The sequence below is a fragment of the Planococcus citri genome, chromosome 2 (assembly GCF_950023065.1).
Source record: "Planococcus citri chromosome 2, ihPlaCitr1.1, whole genome shotgun sequence".
NCBI classification, from domain to species: Eukaryota; Metazoa; Arthropoda; class Insecta; order Hemiptera; family Pseudococcidae; genus Planococcus; species Planococcus citri.
In genome coordinates, this window is record NC_088678.1 from 6,201,161 (window position 1) to 6,218,296 (window position 17,136).

Consider the following 17,136-nt stretch of genomic DNA (forward strand, 5'->3'; position numbering starts at 1 on the left):
ATTCGTCCACAAAAAAATTTATTAAATCTAAGTAGGTAGGTATAATTTTTGAAAAGAAATTTTACAAGAAAAAAGGTGCCAAAGCTGATAGCAATAATTATATCGATTGATTTTCAAAGTAAAAAACTGTCTCTATCAACATTTTTTCAGATTTAAAAAAAAAAAACAGTTTTTTTACTGGATTTGTTTCTATAAGTAATTCAATAAAATCAATTTATATCCAGGGAGAAATGATTAGATTTGATCAGATCTAATCATTTTTCGCTGGGAGCTGTACTGAGAGCTCCAACAATGGAGATGCTCAAGGTATTAAAAAAAAAAAGTTTATGCTGGGAAAATCACATATTTCTTTAAACAAATGTTGGTAGGTAGATTTTTTAAAAAATGAAGTCATTTTTTTTAAATTTCAATTTTTCAAAATAGAATCTCGATTTTTACGAAAGAAGTGTGTCTTCAATTAATTCAAATAAAATGCCAATTTTTGGAAAAAAATTTGGTTTCAAAAAGAAATTTCAAATTTGAGAATTGAAATGAAAATTTTCGAAAATACGCAAATTTTTGAAAAAAATGTGAATTTTTAAGAGAAACGTGTATTTTTGAAAAAAGCGCTAATTTTTTTAAAAATGGAATATCGATCTTGGCAATAAAAACAATGCAATGTTTTGGGAATCAGTAAGTAGGTACACTTGAAATAAAAAAGTCTCAATTTAAAATTTTTGAGAATGAAACGTCAATTTTTGGAAATGATATAAAATTTTGGGGTAGATGTCGATTTTTTGAAATAAAAAGTCAATTCTTGTAAATGAAATGTCAATTTTTAGGGAATATAAAATTTTAAACAAGAAATCACAAGTAGGTAACTAATTGAAAAACTGTCAAAAACACTAGAACAGGACTGTATTTATAGATCGATTTCAAAAATGTTTGCAGACTGGAATAATAATATGGAAAATGATTCGAACATTGTTCCAACAAGAAAAAAACACTCGATATTCAAAGAAATTCTCATGCTTTCAGGAGGAAATAAAAAATGTTATTTTTCGATATTTTAAAAATAATGTACCTTTTTTGGTTTTTTTTGTTGTTTTTTTTTTTTTAATTTCATTAGTAAAGTAGCCAGTAGAGGGTACGAAAATATGTACCTAAGTACCAATTTTTAAACTGGTCTCATATCACTCTGTCTTCTCATAGAAAATGATTGGAAATTGAAATTCAAGTTCATATTTTGACGGGAGTTCCAAACTTCCGAGTTCATTATCAAAATCACTTTCAAATTTTTTATTATTTTATTTTTTTGAAATGGAAATTAAAAATTTGTATCATTTATTAATTAGTGATTGCGATACGATGGAAGGATCGTGATTGTAGCCTGTAGGAATGAAACGCCTGCCTAGCGAGTGCTCACTGCTTACGCGAGAATATGAATTTTTTGATCATTTCTTCTCCTGATGGTGTTAAAATTTCAAATTTTAAAATGCTCCATAATTGCGCTTGAATTCCAATACAGTGTCAAGTGTCAACGACCAACGTCAACCAATCCGAACTTTTGAATTTGAACATTTTGATTTGAAATAAAACGAATTAACCAAACTAACAAAGTAACAATCACTCAATAAGTCTATATTAAGTCAACTTCAAAAGTTTTCATTTTTTTTTTTTTTCAAGGGGAAAAAATGAAATGAAGCAGGCCTTGAAACCATTTGGATTTTATTGGTTGTTGTGGTAGGTGGTTTTTAAAGGACTCAAAAATAATGGTTTTTGGTTATGGTTTCTGAATTGGTTTTTCAATTACAGTTTTTCTGGTTCTGGTTTTGGAATGGTTTAAATTTTTTTTAATATGGTGTGGATGTGGTTTTGGTTTTGTAAAATACTTTTTTTTGTGGTAGTGGTAGTTTTTCATATTAAAAACCATTTCAAATTTTCAATTACTGGTTTTGGTGGCTATGGTGGTTTTAACTTTTAATATCAAAAAAGTTTTGAATTTTCAAATAGATTTACCAAAAAACAAACTAAGATTTAGTTACGTCTTACGATTACGAATAATGTCTGATTTGAATTTGAGAGTTGAGACCAAAAAACAGAAAATTTTCATCACTGGTTGAAAAAAATTGCAGAAAGAAACCAAAAAGCACCATTTCATGAATTGATTGTTATTGGTTATGGTTTACCATTGAATCAATGACGGTTTGATGGTTACATTTGAAATTCATTAAAAATTGAAATGGTTCTTGTGGTTGTGGTTTTTTCCAAAGAACACAACTCAGTTTTTGCTGATTAGTGGTTTTAGTTTTTTCAATCCATTTTTTCCCCCATCATATTGGTTTTTTTGTTGTTGTTTTTGAAATGTACAAAAAGAAAGAACTAAAGTGTAGTTGGAATGGTTGTGGTAGTGGTTAAATTTTAAATTAAAACCAATTCAAAAACAATGGTTATTGGTTATGGTGGTTTTGTTTGGTTTTAAGCCCTGAAAATTGAAATGAAGCAAAAAGAAAAATTTATAATTAAATGATTTTGAAATTAAATGCCATTCTCGTCTTTCTAGTTGAAAAAATGAATGATCATTGATCATTGATCATTGACTCGACAAAAAATGAATATGAAATGACAAGGACTAAAAAAAATAAAAAATTTAAAAAACAAAAAAAAATATTTTCTATAAAAAAACAGCCATTGAAATTTCACGAAGGCACTCAAATCATGAATGTCGCACGAAAATTTTGTTCCAAAAGTCAACAAAAGTAAAAAACACATCAAAAAATTTTTTTGAAAACATTTTCTTCTAAAAAGTTGTGATTTTTTAGAAAATAATCTCGAAAAATATCTTCAAGTGATGTTAATTTTTGTTCGGATCGATTCAGTTACTTCTATATATTCTAATTCATCTTAAACTTCACTTCCCAGCTGCTGTATTTTTGTAAAAACCAACAATGGCTAGCTACGATTTAACACGTATCATGGGTCAATATCTAGACCGGCATTTGGTTTTCCCGTTGCTGGAATTTCTATCAGCTAAAGAAGTACGTAATTTAATTTCACTCGGAATAAACTACCCTTTATGCGACTACAACTATCGTTTGATTTAGATTTACGAAGAAAACGAATTACTACGCGTCAAGCTGGATATTTTGAACAAAACTAACATGGTTGATTACGCTATTGATATTCGAAAACAGTTATATCCCGATCAAGAGATACCAGAGGTAAATCAGTCTATACTCGAAGAATCTCTCTCAGAAAGTTCCAATATATTACTTAAACCGATACTATTTCAGGAATTGAAATCAAAACGTTCGAAAGTAGTAACGCAGTTGACCGAATTCCAAGAACAAGTCGCCAGTATATTGAAATTATTGACCGATGAAGAAGTAATGAAGACTTTCGAAACGATGCGAGATCCTAAAGCGTTATCCAATTATATTACTAAGGAATTCAACGTAAGATTCGTTCGATATTCGTGATCTTCGATTTGAAGCGTACTCGATTAATAGTAATGTACGAATGTTATTTTTCTAGTTTAAAATCGAGAAAATGGAAAGTATGTACAAATTGGCGAAATATCGTTACGAGTGTGGTAATTATTCGCAAACCACCAGTTATTTGTACTTCTATCTTTTGGTGATGTCTCCTAGTGACAAAGTAAGTTGTTCGAAAATACCTTATTACTGTTTTTCTCTATCTTATATTAATTCGAACTATGTTCTGCTAGAATTACTTGAATGTGTTATGGGGTAAATTGGCGTCGGAGATATTGATCCAGAATTGGGAAACTGCTCTAGAAGATATTACTAAATTACGCGAGTATATCGATAGCAATGCTTTTTCCAATTCTCTGCAGCTGTTACAACAACGTACGTGGTTGATTCATTGGAGTTTGTTTGTTTTCTTCAATCACGCTAAAGGAAAAGACCTTATCATCGATATGTTCTTATATCGTCCGACGTGAGTCTTTTTTTATTCTCTTTTGATCTAGTGCCAAGAAATTCTCCAATACTATATTTATTTCTTCTCTTTTCAGTTATTTGAACGCTATTCAAACGATGTGCCCGCACATTCTACGTTATTTGGCTACAGCTGTTATTATCAATAGAGGTCGCCGAAACGCTTTGAAAGATTTAGTCAAAGTTATTCAACAAGTACGTGGCAAATAGTTCTTCGTACCTCGATACTTCTTTCAAATTCCTAGCTATTTATTGCTTTCTGTCATTCAACAGGAATCGTACACTTACCGAGACCCGATCACGGAATTCATCGAACACTTGTACGTGAATTTCGATTTCGAAGGTGCTCGACAGAAGCTATCGGAATGTCAAATCGTCATCTTCAACGATTTCTTCTTGATCGCTTGTTTAGACGAATTCGTCGAAAATGCCCGTCTGATGATTTTCGAGACTTTCTGTCGTATTCATCAGTGTATCAGTATCAAGTGAGTTCAACTCTTCTTGATCTATCTAACTCGAATGCCTGAACGTTATAACTTCGTGTATTCTTTTCCTTAGCATGTTGGCTGAAAAATTGAACATGAAATCCGAAGAAGCCGAATGCTGGATTGTCAACCTGATCAGGAATGCTCGTTTGGACGCTAAAATTGATTCGAAACTGGGTCACGTTGTTATGGGTACTCAACCTACGTCACCTTATCAGCAACTTATCGAGAAAATGGATTCGTTGTCCGTTCGATCCGAAGCTTTGCAAGCGTTGATTGAGAGAAAAATCAAAGGAAGACCGCAAAATGTAAGTCGATCAACGTACCTGTGTTTTTTTGCTTCGATACACGTCGTCTAATCCGCCGTATTATTCTGTTTCAGATTCATTGGGGCTCGCATGATTTCTAAATTTTATTTTCATCATTGAATATTCTTAATTGTAAATTTTTCCAATATACAGATTTCTGTCTACGAATTTACCATTTTCCTTTTTTTTATAGCTAAAAGAGAACGAACAAAATAAACATATGCGAATCGTTTCGACGAAAAATGAATTTTATACAAACTTTTTACTTTATGTACAACGAAAACTTACACCGATACGTAAGGTATCGCGATATCGAAGATTATTATTTAAACGCAATTTTCAGACAGATCTGCGAGAGCATTTGGTCATATTATTTCTTTATGCCTCGATAACGTGATTCTGAGCAGACGATTTTTTGGTAAGGTCTTTAATCTGGCGATCAAATCTTCTGCAATATTTAAAGAACAAAACGAAATGAGTGTCGTAAAGTAGATTAAGTTGAATTTTGAAAAATCACTTACGTTTGCTGCCATAAATGGAATTTGTATGTAAAGCGACTTGAACGAATTGAGCTAATCTTTCCAGACATAATTGAACTCGACTTCGTAGCCCATTTGAATCAATTTTAGGGCTGTTGAAAACAATCAAGTTTAGACAAAGTGAAAGTGACAACCAACGAAGAGTTAATTTATTTTAAAACGTTACCTTTGCAGAATTCTTTCGATTTTATTATTACAAAGCTTCACCAAAGCGGTAACATGTTGAACAGATATAACGTTACGTTGACTAGGAGATGGACAAAACACTTCAGCTTCGAGTAAACTTTCCAACAAAGCTAAATGCAATTTAGAATAAATTAAATCGTGTTCATCAACGTACAATGGAGCCAACACACACCATCTGTAAAATTTCCCCATCATCAGTACAGTTTCGATCACAGAAACATGGTGTAGTTTTTCAACTTACTTGAAAAGACCAACGAAAGGGGTAACCGCAGGCATCGGGATGCCTCCCATAGGAAGAGATAACAATAAATTATTAGTCAAGGCTGCATAACATAACGAATTATTGTCCGAAACCCATTCGGTAATTATATTGAGCAACGATGACGAAGGTACAGCTGTTGGACATTCTACAAGACTCTCTGGATCTGTAAAATACAAAAAAATTATTCTTATATGGTTAACTCGAGTAATCAGAAATATTATTAATGAAATTCTGATTTCTGTCACGTACCAATATCGAAATATATTTCAGATAACGCGGTTAGAAAATTAGCAGTGAATAAGGGAGCTTTACACGGCAAATCTCTCAACTTGTTGCTGGCATTCGGTAACAGGATAAAGTAATCGTTAATCAATCCTTTAGCTAACTCTACGCTGAACTTGGAAGTACATCCGATCTGCTGCATCAAAACACCTGAAAAAAATTCAAACCATCGTTGAAATAAACTAAGACTCGTCCTTCAAGATTTCTTCGTACGAATTCAACACTTCAACACACCTGTAGCTGACAACAGAGGTATATTATTGGTGCATACGGCTATAGATACTAATTTCACGAGTAATTGACAACGTTCGACGCAAGTATGAGGAAATAATGACATAAATACGGTGTTTCGAGCTGCATCTCCGCCCGCAGTAATGTTATGACTGAATGCAAAATAATCGCTGAGAACTTCGACGAGTTGCATCTCTTGTATGTGATTCAATTTCTGCCAAACGAACATAATCGAGAATTAGTACAGCTGACGAAGAATATACATAAGTCGTGTTTGGATCGAAGTTATTACTTTTTTCTTCTCTCCTCTTCGATCTATTTCGCAGAATACGAATTCGGTGATCAATTCCATGGCTAAGTTGCAGTTCTGTATTCGACCAACGTTTGGGACTGCATTTGAAGTGCACAGTTGTTCTAAACATCGATAAGAGTACAAGTATTAGGAATAATTCGTTTTAGAAGGATTTCTGTCTCTAAAAATGGAATATATAGAGTTATTTTTCAAGTTACCTATACGAGATAATGCTTCTTTAACGCAGCATGGAAATTTCAAATTCCGTAAAGCCTGCTTGGTATCGGATGACATTTATGGATTCGGTGAACGACAATATTCATTCGAAATGGAAAAATGTGTCTCGAAATGGATGATATTTCGATAAATAGCGAATTCTTCGCGAAAATTGAATAAAAATACCGCAAAATCTGCAAAAAAACATCATAAACAAAATTTGAGATTATTCATGGTGAGATATTCGGTTGTACGATTGGCTTTCACAAAGATAACGAAGAACCACTGATAAGAGACTGACTTTTTTTTTTTGAAAATTCATATTTTTTGAATTCGATTTACTCCTATTTGTAAGACATATTTTGAAATAAATTAATGATATTTCGAAAATAGAAACTTCAAGCTTTGAAATAAAGTTAATATTATAATTATTCATCGAATATTTCAGTTGAAATGTTTAGCTGAAATTTGCCAATTTTCATGCGCAAAGTAAGTCGCTAAAATAGCCTGTATTTCTAAAATGAAGCAAAAATGAGCTACGACAATCTCATTTTTGAAAAATTGAACGTTTTACGATCATTTTAAGCCATTTGTGATCGAAATCCGTTCAAAAATGATCATTTGAGATGGATTGGAAATGTTGGGGTTTACTTTTTCACTCATCAACTCCTTCTAAAATAATCAGTTTTGAACGGGTTTCGATACTTTGGTTTCTTCATATATTAAATCAATGATTCATTTCTGTTCCAGGGTTCACTTTTCGCGTCGATGGTAATTTGATCTCGAAATGGCTAATGTATTGGCCAATATCTACGACCTTGTTTTTCCAAGTCCGCCAGCTCTCAGAGATATTGCATCCATTGCAGTTGCAGCGAAATTATTTCGTAAAGCAATTAATGAAAATGTTTCAAGTGACGATGACGTTTCGGAAGCGATTTCAGTACGTGGCGAACTCCCTTATCTGCCATCTACCCTTCTTCCCATCGTCGAAAGATATTTTGACAACATTGAATATTCGTGGGATTATCGACCCGTCGATGGTACGGAGGATGTTGATTTTGATGCTGTAATTTGCGATTTTAATGGAAATATAAATTACGACAGAGTTGCGAAACAAGCCATGTTCTGCGAAGAAACCAGCGATGTTCAGAAGTTCGAGATAGCGTGTAGATATTGCCTCGAGGATCATATAATACAAATTTGGCCATCTGTGTCAGAACACTTCGACCTGAATGATATTGTTTTTCGCGACGATCCTCTACTGTATTACTGGATTTGCCGTTTAAGAAATCAGCTTCATAAAGTTCCCCTCGACTATGGTTACGTTGCTATCGATGGAAATGAACTGGAATGTCTGAATTTTTACAATTGGACACCCGTAGAGTACTTTTGGAACCGTTTGAAAGTTGGAAATCGAATACCAAGTGCAGCATATTTACTCAGATGCAACGGGCATGTATTCTGTAGGCATATACTTGCCACATTGAGCGAGGAAGAATTGAAAACATTGATGACATTAACGACTGAAAGTGGCGATAGTTTCATGTGTACTTTATTAAATACTTCATTTCATCCTCACTACTCTTGCCCGAACATGCGAGGCTTGTGCATTTTAGCAGCATGGGAATATGTTAAACATAAAGTAAGCCATACAGATTTCATTTGCGCAGTACGGGAGATTATTAAAAAACAGACTGAAGGCTCCGGTAGCATTTGGACGGACCAGAATTTTTCTTACGACTTTTGGAACACTTCTGCAGATCATTTAAAACAGATTGCTATACAAGATGTTTTACTTGACCAATCTTTATTTATAATAAGTAATGTCGAATATAGGAGTATTGGTAGAGATAATTGGCTCATATGGTGTGTGCTGAAAGATGCACCATTGGAAGCCAGAAGTACTTTTTGGTACAAAAATTGGCGTATAATATTGCCCGGTACGAGAACAGAAGATTTGCAACGATTTATCACCTTATGCTGCCAGAACGAAACGGAAATGCTTCTGTTTAGAAAGAATAATTTATCTAAATACGAAAACATAAGTCAAGTATGTTTGCAATACCTGAAAATGTACGAGTTCGAAAAATTGAACGAATATTGGAACTTTTGCTACTTCGAAATAGAAAAGCAAATTGTTTTCGCTTCGCAGCTCAAGTTATTAACTGATTATGTAAATTTTCTCCATAGCACTGATGGTGTGGACTATGGCAGAACGATGTACCTCATCAAAAATATTAATTCGCTGAGTACGTTTATCGAGAATACTTGTAACGATGTCGACCTCGCCGCTGATCTTAAAAATCAGATCTTGTTGGCACCTCGAACGATCGTAATTCTAGCTAGATGTGTCGCTTTGAGTCATATTAAGGAAGCGATGCAATTTGTCGACTTATTTGCGAAGTCTGAGCAAGCGACGATCAATTTTAAACTTCATATTATGCCTTCTCTGGTAAATGTCCTGTCAACTGGAAAGGATCTTCACTTTACATTTGATACGGACAGCTTTGCAAGTTTCGTGCGATGGTGTTTAGTAAGTGACGACAAAATCTCAGAATTTAAACGAACTGTCACTATTGATGAAATCGTTCGAAATATAACACAATACGAAGAGCAACGTTTTTTTGTTCTGGGTGATGGGTCTTTTGGACGAGAAACTTTGATCCGGTTGTACTCTGATCTCGCTAAATTTTTAGAATGGTTGTTTTCCTCGCCTGAGAAAATCGCGGAGGTCAAAAAAAAGTTTGATGGGTTCGAACAGTACACTTCGAAGTGAGAATGGTTTTGCATTTTATGGTTGCTTTTATATTAAAAGTAAGTAGGTATTTTACTTATGAAAAAATGATTGTTCGTTTTTTATCTGAGTACCCAAATTATCAAAGATAAGTAGGTAAAATACCTAATTCATGATTATGTTACATTCATTATTGTTATTATTATCATCATACTTTTCATTTTTTGATATCGCATTTTCTTTTGGAAGTAAATTTGTATTTTTATATAGCGTTGTTTCAACTTTTTTGCCATAGTAAATTGTATTTCGTGTCATCAAATGTCAATGGTGTCGCCATGTTCTACATACATATAACAAGCAATTTTTATTTTTCTTCAAAAAAAGCAGAATACTGAAATAATCACAACAATGACGAACAATGGTCAGATACATAATATCATGCATACATGTTCGTATCTTTTCGAAAAGTATGTACGAGACATGTACAATGACATTTTTTGAACCTCATTGATCTTACTATCTGAATTGCGTACTTCTATATTGGACAGTATTTAAGGTAACATTCATTTCATCTGCAATACAAGTTTTAGGTACCTCAGTAATGAAACTATGTATACATAACAAATGCAAAAAATTTAAATTTAAATGAGCCTCTGAGTAAGAAGAGATGTTGACTTGTTGTTTCTCGCAAAAATGTGTTCTCTGCGTGGTATTCCACGATGTTTGGAATCGTTATGAAAGTTCGGTCTTCTCTTCTTTGAAGTATTACTTATTGTTAGTTTGGAATTAGACAGCTCACATTATGAAATCAACCACTTTTTCCGCCGGCGTCGATTTTGGTAGACGAAATGAGCATGTTACATGAAACATGGCAAAAAAAAATATATATTAGATATTTATATACGTAGGTAAAATATTTAGAACAAATACAATAAGTAAGTAGGTAACAGGTATCTACCAATATCCACATCACGAGAAAAAACATTCAATTGAAATCCGTTGAAACATTACAATTCATTAGGCAGTATTCTACAGAATACTAAAAAATTATGAATCATCACACCCCAAATCTCTCCTAAATTGAGACCCGAAATGAGTAAATTGTACCCATCAGGTATCAGCCCCTAATACAATCACACTATGTGTGTACTAATGAATCATACTCAATTACTCATCAGCACTGGTCAAGATTGGGCAATCTCGAGGCCAACCTCGGCAGCAATCACCCAATGCAGGTATCTGCTGAACTACATAAATATCTAAATTAATCTAAAACTAACCATCATGCTTAAAATCCCTTCCAAGATTGAACCTGAAAAGAAAAAATTGCACACATCAGCCCCAATCAGTACCCACTCTATAAGTATGTACATATACTAAATTAATAACTAAATTACATCCACATAAACTATGCATCATATCTACTACGCAAATCCCTTCCATATTTGAACCTGAAAACAGAAAATTGTACCCCTCAGCCCCAATGCTGCTACATAATGATAGCCCATTCTGGGGGAAAGGGGATTGTTGGGGAAAAAATTGGGCAATCTCGAGGCACAACCTGAGCAGCAATCACCCAATGTATCTGCTAAACTATATCTAAATTGACCTAAATTACTTGTAAAAACTAACCCCGCATACCACAAATCCCCTCCAAATTTGAACAGGAAAAGGAAAAATTGCACACATCAGCCCCAATCAGTTTACCCACTCCATAAACTAAATTAATAACTAAATTACCCTCATAAACTAAGCATCATACTACAAATACCCCCAATATGTGAACCTAAAAACAGAAAATTGTACCCCTCAGCCCCAATGCTGCTACAATATAATAGCACATTCTTGGGCAGAGGGGATCGTTTGGGGACAAGTTGGGCAATCTCGAGGCCAACCTCAGCAACAATCACCCAATGTACATATCTGCTAAACTACATAATATATGTAAATTGATCTAAATTACTCGTAAACACTAACCATCGTTCCCCCAAATCCCCTCCAAATTCGAACCTGAAAATGAAAAATCACACACATCAGCCCCAATCAGTTTACCCACTGTGTAATACATATACTGCATAAATTATTGACCAAATTACCCCTGTAAACTAAGCATCCTCACTCACCTGTCTGGCAAGTTGACAGATGCGACAAAACCAGGCAGCCACTGACACTTCTCTCTCACACAAAAACTCACATTTCATGCAAGCAAGTGTTGCAAAACCTAGAGTGCACCACTTACAGCGTGTGGTTGGGTCGCAGGCAGATCTGGCGAACCAACCAGGCAGGTCTGATCCTCGATGGCCGAAATGGATATATCACGATTGTGATGGTGACATACACCATCCCAGCACACATCTTTGATCAACCGGAACTAGGGGCGTGCGAGACAGTCAGACCAGAAACCACTGGACGGAAACGCAAACGCTAATTCCTGCACCAGCCTATTACGACTACCCCTCGCTGGGGTGAGTGCCAGGTTTCCCTCGAATCGTTAGGAACGAATCTCAGCCCCTGACACCCTGTACAGTTTTCACCAGCCCTGCTGACTGACGGATCCTTGGGCAAGAGCCCTTACCCGCGGATGCGTTTTCTTCAGCTAACAGAAGACAAACTATCAAGAAATTGCGAGACTCCAGGTTGTTGTGAAATTTTGGAAAATGTATGGTTGTGGGTTGATATACTACATAATCGACGACAACGGACAAGCCACTTAACCCAAGAAGACTGCCCACAACCGTTCGATCCTATATACGAGTACATGCCTTAACACACTCACCACCAGCTCCACCTACACAACAGTGAAAATGAAAAAACCATACAATCACAAAAAGGAAATGAAGCGTTCATCAAAATTTGAACTTGACAAATGAAAAACTGTCCCACTCACTCCAATGTAACAACATAACAATGGCAGATTTCACTCAAACAGCAGATCATCTGATCAATACGTTGAGGATGATTAGGCCCGACTTTGCCAGCAATTACTCAATGCATGCATGTATCTACTAAATTATTTATCTAAATAATTACTAATAAAAACTCAGCATCATACACTGAATCCCTTCCAAAACTGAACCTGAAAAGGAAAAATCGCACACATCGGCCCCAATCAGTTTACCCACTCTACATTATGTTTACTGAATTAATAACTAAATTACCCGGATAAACTAAGCATATCATTATACCACAAATTCCAACCAAATTTGAACCGGAAAACAGAAAATTGTACCCCTCAGCCCCAATGCTGCTACATAATGATAGCGCATTCTGGGGCAAAGGGGATTGTTGGGGAAAAAATTGGGCAATCTCAAGGCACAACCTGAGCAGCAATCACCCAATGTATCTGCTAAACTACATATATCTAAGTTGATCTAAATTACTTGTAAAAACTAACCACTGTCCCCCCCACCCCCAAATGCCATCCAAATTCGAACCTGAAAATGAAAAATCACTGACACACATCAGCCCTAATCAGTTTACCCACTGTATACATAATTATAATACATAAATTATTGACTAAATTACCCCTGTAAACTAAGCATCCTCACTCACCTGTCTGGCAAGTTGACCGATGCGACAAAACCGGGCAGCCACTGAAATTTCTCTCTCACAAAAAAACTCACATTTCACGCAAGCAAGTGTTGCAAAACCTAGAGTGCACCACTTACTGCGTGCGGTTGGTTCGCAGGCAGATCTGGCGATCCAACCAGGCAGGTGTGATCTTCGATGGCTGAAATGGATATATCACGGTTGTGAGGGTGACATACACCATCACAGCACACATCTTTGATCAACCGGAACTACGGGGAGTGCGGGAAACGCAAACGCTAATTCCTGTACCAGCCTATTACGACTACCCCTCGCTGGGGTGAGTGCCAGGTTTCCCTCGAATCGTTAGGAACGAATCTCAGCCCCTGACACCCTGTACAGTTTTCACCAGCCCTGCTGACTGACGGATCCTTGGGCAAGAGCCCGTACCCGCGGATGCGTTTTCCCAAGCTAACAGAAGACAAACTTTCAAACAACCCTACATAATAGATGACAAGGGACAAGCCACTTAACCCAAGAAGACAGCCCACAACCGTTCGATCCTATATATGTACATGCCCTAACACACTCACCACCAGCTCCACCTACACAACAGTGAAAACACAATCACAAAAAGGAAATAAAGCGTTCCATCAAAATTTGAACCAGACAAATGAAAATTGTCCCACTCTAACTGACTGATGAAAACTCAGCATCATACACTAAATCCCTTCCAAAATTGAACCTGAAAAGGAAATATACCGCACACATCAGCCCCAATCGGTTTTTACCCACTCTACATTATGTATACCAAATTAATAACTAAATTACCTGGATAAACTAAGCATCATTATACCACAAATTCCCTTCCAAATTTGAAAATGAAAACAGAAAATTGTACCCCTCAGCCCACAATGCTGCTACATAATGATAGCGCATTCTGGGGCAAAGGGGATTGTTGGGGGAAAAATTGGGCAATCTCGTGGCCAACCTCGGCAGCAATCACCCAATGCCGGTATCTGCTGAACTACATAAATATCTAAATTATTCTAAATTACTCATAATCATTAACCATTATATAATAGCACAAATCCCTTCCAAAATTGAACCTGAAATGGAAAAATCACACCCATCAGCCCCAATCAGTTTACCCACTCCATATATGTACTAAATTAATAACTTAAATTACTTCTGAAAACTAAGAATCTCACACCAAATCCCTTCCGAATTTGAACCTGGAAAATGAAAATTGACCATCCCAGTCCAATGTAACAAAATATTACCATGGCACAATTCATGCAAACAGTAGATTATTGGACCAATAAGTTGAGAACGATCAGGCATGACATTGCCAGCAATTACTCACTGTATGTAACTTATGTATCTACTAAACTATTTATCTAAATTATTCTAAATTACTCATAATCATTAACCATTATATAATAGCACAAATCCCTTCCAAAATTGAACCTGAAATGGAAAAAATCACACCCATCAGCCCCAATCAGTTTACCCACTCCATATATGTACTGTACTAAATTAATAACTTAAATTACTTCTGAAAACTAAGAATCTCACACCAAATCCCTTCCAAATTTGAACCTGGAAAATGAAAATTGACCATCCCAGTCCAATGTAACAAAATATTACCATGGCACAATTCATGCAAACAGTAGATTATTGGACCAATAAGTTGAGAACAATCAGGCATGACTTTGCCAGCAATTACTCACTGTATGTATGTATCTACTAAACTATTTATCTAAATTAATCTAAATTACTCATAATCATTAACCATCATAGCCCAAATCCCTTCCAAATTTGAACATGAAATGAACAAATCACACCCATCAGCCCCAATCAGTTTACCCACTCCGAGCCTTATACATTAAATCCCTTCCATGTTTGAATCTGAAACAAGAAAATTGTACCCCTCAGCCCCAATGCAGCCACATAATAATAGCGCATTTTGGGGGAAGAGGGGATTGTTGGGGAAAAAATTGGGGAAAACATGAGGCATAACCTCAGCAGCAATCTCCCAATGTAAGTATCTATTAAACTATTTATCTAAATTAATCTAAATTACTCGTAATCACTAACCATCATAAACCCAATTCCCTTCTAAAATTGTGTCTGAAATGAAAAAATTGCACCCATCAGTCCCAATCTCTCTACTACATTATGTATAACTAAAATCACTCACACAAACTACACATCATGCGCTTGGATCGCAGGCAGATCTGGCGATCCGAGGGCGGCAGGTCTGATCCTCGATGGCAGGAATGGCAATGTTGCGATTCGTAGGGCTAACATTAACCACACCTGCTCCATATCTTTGATCAACCGGAACTAAGGTCGCAGAAAATAGTATTACACTATCAACTACTAGATGGAAAACGCATCCGGTACTCCATGTGCCAGCCTATCACGGCTACCCCTCTTTATGACTGAATGGGTGGTGTCGCAGGGATGAGTAGTACTCCGCACACTTTTCCCCAGCATGGCCAGGACAGAACAATCCGTGGATGCGTGTACTTAAGCTAACAGAATTCAATTTTTCAAGAAATCACAAGAATCCAGATGGTAGTAAAATTTTGATGATAGATGACGATGGACAGACACTTAACCTAACAAGGCTGCCCACAACCATTTATATCTAGTACATATGTATATGTCTACACACACACTCCTTGAAACGCTCACCACCAGCCGTACAATTTGAACCTGGAAAATGAAAATTGACCCTCTCAGTCCAATGTAACAATATTACAATGGCACAATTCATGCAAACAGTAGATTATTGGACCAATAAGTTGAGAACGATCAGGCATGACTTTGCCAGCAATTACTCACTGTATGTAACTTATGCATCTACTAAACTATTTATCTAAATTATTCTAAATTACTCATAATCACTAACCATTATAATAGCACAAATCCCTTCCAAAATTGAACCTGAAATGGAAAAAATCACACCCATCAGCCCCAATCAGTTTACCCACTCCATATATGTACTGTACTAAATTAATAACTTAAATTACTTCTGAAAACTAAGAATCTCACACCAAATCCCTTCCAAATTTGAACCTGGAAAATGAAAATTGACCATCCCAGTCCAATGTAACAAAATATTACCATGGCACAATTCATGCAAACAGTAGATTATTGGACCAATAAGTTGAGAACAATCAGGCATGACTTTGCCAGCAATTACTCACTGTATGTATGTATCTACTAAACTATTTATCTAAATTAATCTAAATTACTCATAATCATTAACCATCATAGCCCAAATCCCTTCCAAATTTGAACATGAAATGAACAAATCACACCCATCAGCCCCAATCAGTTTACCCACTCCGAGCCTTATACATTAAATCCCTTCCATGTTTGAATCTGAAACAAGAAAATTGTACCCCTCAGCCCCAATGCAGCCACATAATAATAGCGCATTTTGGGGGAAGAGGGGATTGTTGGGGAAAAAATTGGGGAAAACATGAGGCATAACCTCAGCAGCAATCTCCCAATGTAAGTATCTATTAAACTATTTATCTAAATTAATCTAAATTACTCGTAATCACTAACCATCATAAACCCAATTCCCTTCTAAAATTGTGTCTGAAATGAAAAAATTGCACCCATCAGTCCCAATCTCTCTACTACATTATGTATAACTAAAATCACTCACACAAACTACACATCATGCGCTTGGATCGCAGGCAGATCTGGCGATCCGAGGGCGGCAGGTCTGATCCTCGATGGCAGGAATGGCAATGTTGCGATTCGTAGGGCTAACATTAACCACACCTGCTCCATATCTTTGATCAACCGGAACTAAGGTCGCAGAAAATAGTATTACACTATCAACTACTAGATGGAAAACGCATCCGGTACTCCATGTGCCAGCCTATCACGGCTACCCCTCTTTATGACTGAATGGGTGGTGTCGCAGGGATGAGTAGTACTCCGCACACTTTTCCCCAGCATGGCCAGGACAGAACAATCCGTGGATGCGTGTACTTAAGCTAACAGAATTCAATTTTTCAAGAAATCACAAGAATCCAGATGGTAGTAAAATTTTGATGATAGATGACGATGGACAGACACTTAACCTAACAAGGCTGCCCACAACCAT

General features: G+C 35.9%; 4 protein-coding genes across 6 annotated transcripts in view; 2 read left to right on the forward strand and 2 right to left on the reverse strand.

The window, feature by feature from the left end:
- Positions 1 to 2,737: 2,737 nt before the first annotated feature.
- On the forward strand, positions 2,738 to 4,899 carry eIF3e (eukaryotic translation initiation factor 3 subunit e). The gene is made up of 9 exons (XM_065348180.1): positions 2,738 to 3,017; positions 3,084 to 3,200; positions 3,273 to 3,434; positions 3,514 to 3,636; positions 3,707 to 3,939; positions 4,016 to 4,133; positions 4,212 to 4,423; positions 4,497 to 4,731; positions 4,806 to 4,899. The coding sequence occupies exons 1-9, from the start codon at positions 2,928 to 2,930 to the stop codon at positions 4,830 to 4,832; spliced, it is 1,317 nt and encodes a 438-aa protein (XP_065204252.1). The 5' UTR covers positions 2,738 to 2,927; the 3' UTR covers positions 4,833 to 4,899.
- Positions 4,299 to 6,952, reverse strand: LOC135834329 (integrator complex subunit 15). 2 transcript variants are annotated; one of them, XR_010556648.1, is made up of 9 exons: positions 6,742 to 6,952; positions 6,524 to 6,645; positions 6,235 to 6,445; positions 5,968 to 6,150; positions 5,698 to 5,881; positions 5,437 to 5,631; positions 5,253 to 5,362; positions 5,020 to 5,179; positions 4,299 to 4,924 (listed from the first exon to the last, which is right to left on the reverse strand). XR_010556648.1 is itself a non-coding variant. In XM_065348181.1 (8 exons), exons 1-8 carry the CDS (start codon positions 6,815 to 6,817, stop codon positions 5,097 to 5,099), a joined length of 1,164 nt encoding a protein of 387 aa, XP_065204253.1. In that variant the 5' UTR covers positions 6,818 to 6,952; the 3' UTR covers positions 4,962 to 5,096. The 2 variants fall into 2 exon arrangements, 1 of the variants encoding a protein (XP_065204253.1); XM_065348181.1 differs by lacking the exon at positions 4,299 to 4,924 and having other exon boundaries at positions 4,962 to 5,179.
- Positions 6,953 to 7,063: 111 nt separating this feature from the next.
- LOC135834327 (uncharacterized) lies at positions 7,064 to 9,740 on the forward strand. Its single transcript, XM_065348179.1, has 2 exons — positions 7,064 to 7,228; positions 7,490 to 9,740. Exon 2 carries the CDS (start codon positions 7,527 to 7,529, stop codon positions 9,513 to 9,515), a length of 1,989 nt encoding a protein of 662 aa, XP_065204251.1. The 5' UTR covers positions 7,064 to 7,228; positions 7,490 to 7,526; the 3' UTR covers positions 9,516 to 9,740.
- A 254-nt stretch (positions 9,741 to 9,994) lies between these two features.
- LOC135834330 (serine/threonine-protein kinase unc-51-like) overlaps positions 9,995 to 17,136 on the reverse strand; it is a 62,124-nt gene continuing 54,982 nt past the window's right edge. For both annotated transcript variants that reach the window (XM_065348183.1, XM_065348182.1), the window contains exon 12: positions 9,995 to 10,785. The gene's annotated coding sequence lies outside the window, so the exon portion shown is untranslated. The remainder of the gene's footprint in view (positions 10,786 to 17,136) is intronic.

Bases quoted from the DNA above. Each gene is read 5' to 3' on its own strand.
- eIF3e (XM_065348180.1), top strand. From the start codon at position 2,928: ATGGCTAGCTACGATTTAACACGTATCATGGGTCAATATCTAGACCGG. The intron at 4,424-4,496 runs GTGAGTTCAACT...TCTTTTCCTTAG, and splicing joins CATCAGTGTATCAGTATCAA to CATGTTGGCTGAAAAATTGA. The intron at 4,732-4,805 runs GTAAGTCGATCA...ATTCTGTTTCAG, and splicing joins TCAAAGGAAGACCGCAAAAT to ATTCATTGGGGCTCGCATGA.
- LOC135834329 (XM_065348181.1), bottom strand. From the start codon at position 6,817: ATGTCATCCGATACCAAGCAGGCTTTACGGAATTTGAAATTTCCATGC. The intron at 5,363-5,436 runs GTAACGTTTTAA...TGTTTTCAACAG, and splicing joins ATCGAAAGAATTCTGCAAAG to CCCTAAAATTGATTCAAATG. The intron at 5,180-5,252 runs GTAAGTGATTTT...TAAATATTGCAG, and splicing joins TTCCATTTATGGCAGCAAAC to AAGATTTGATCGCCAGATTA.
- LOC135834327 (XM_065348179.1), top strand. From the start codon at position 7,527: ATGGCTAATGTATTGGCCAATATCTACGACCTTGTTTTTCCAAGTCCG.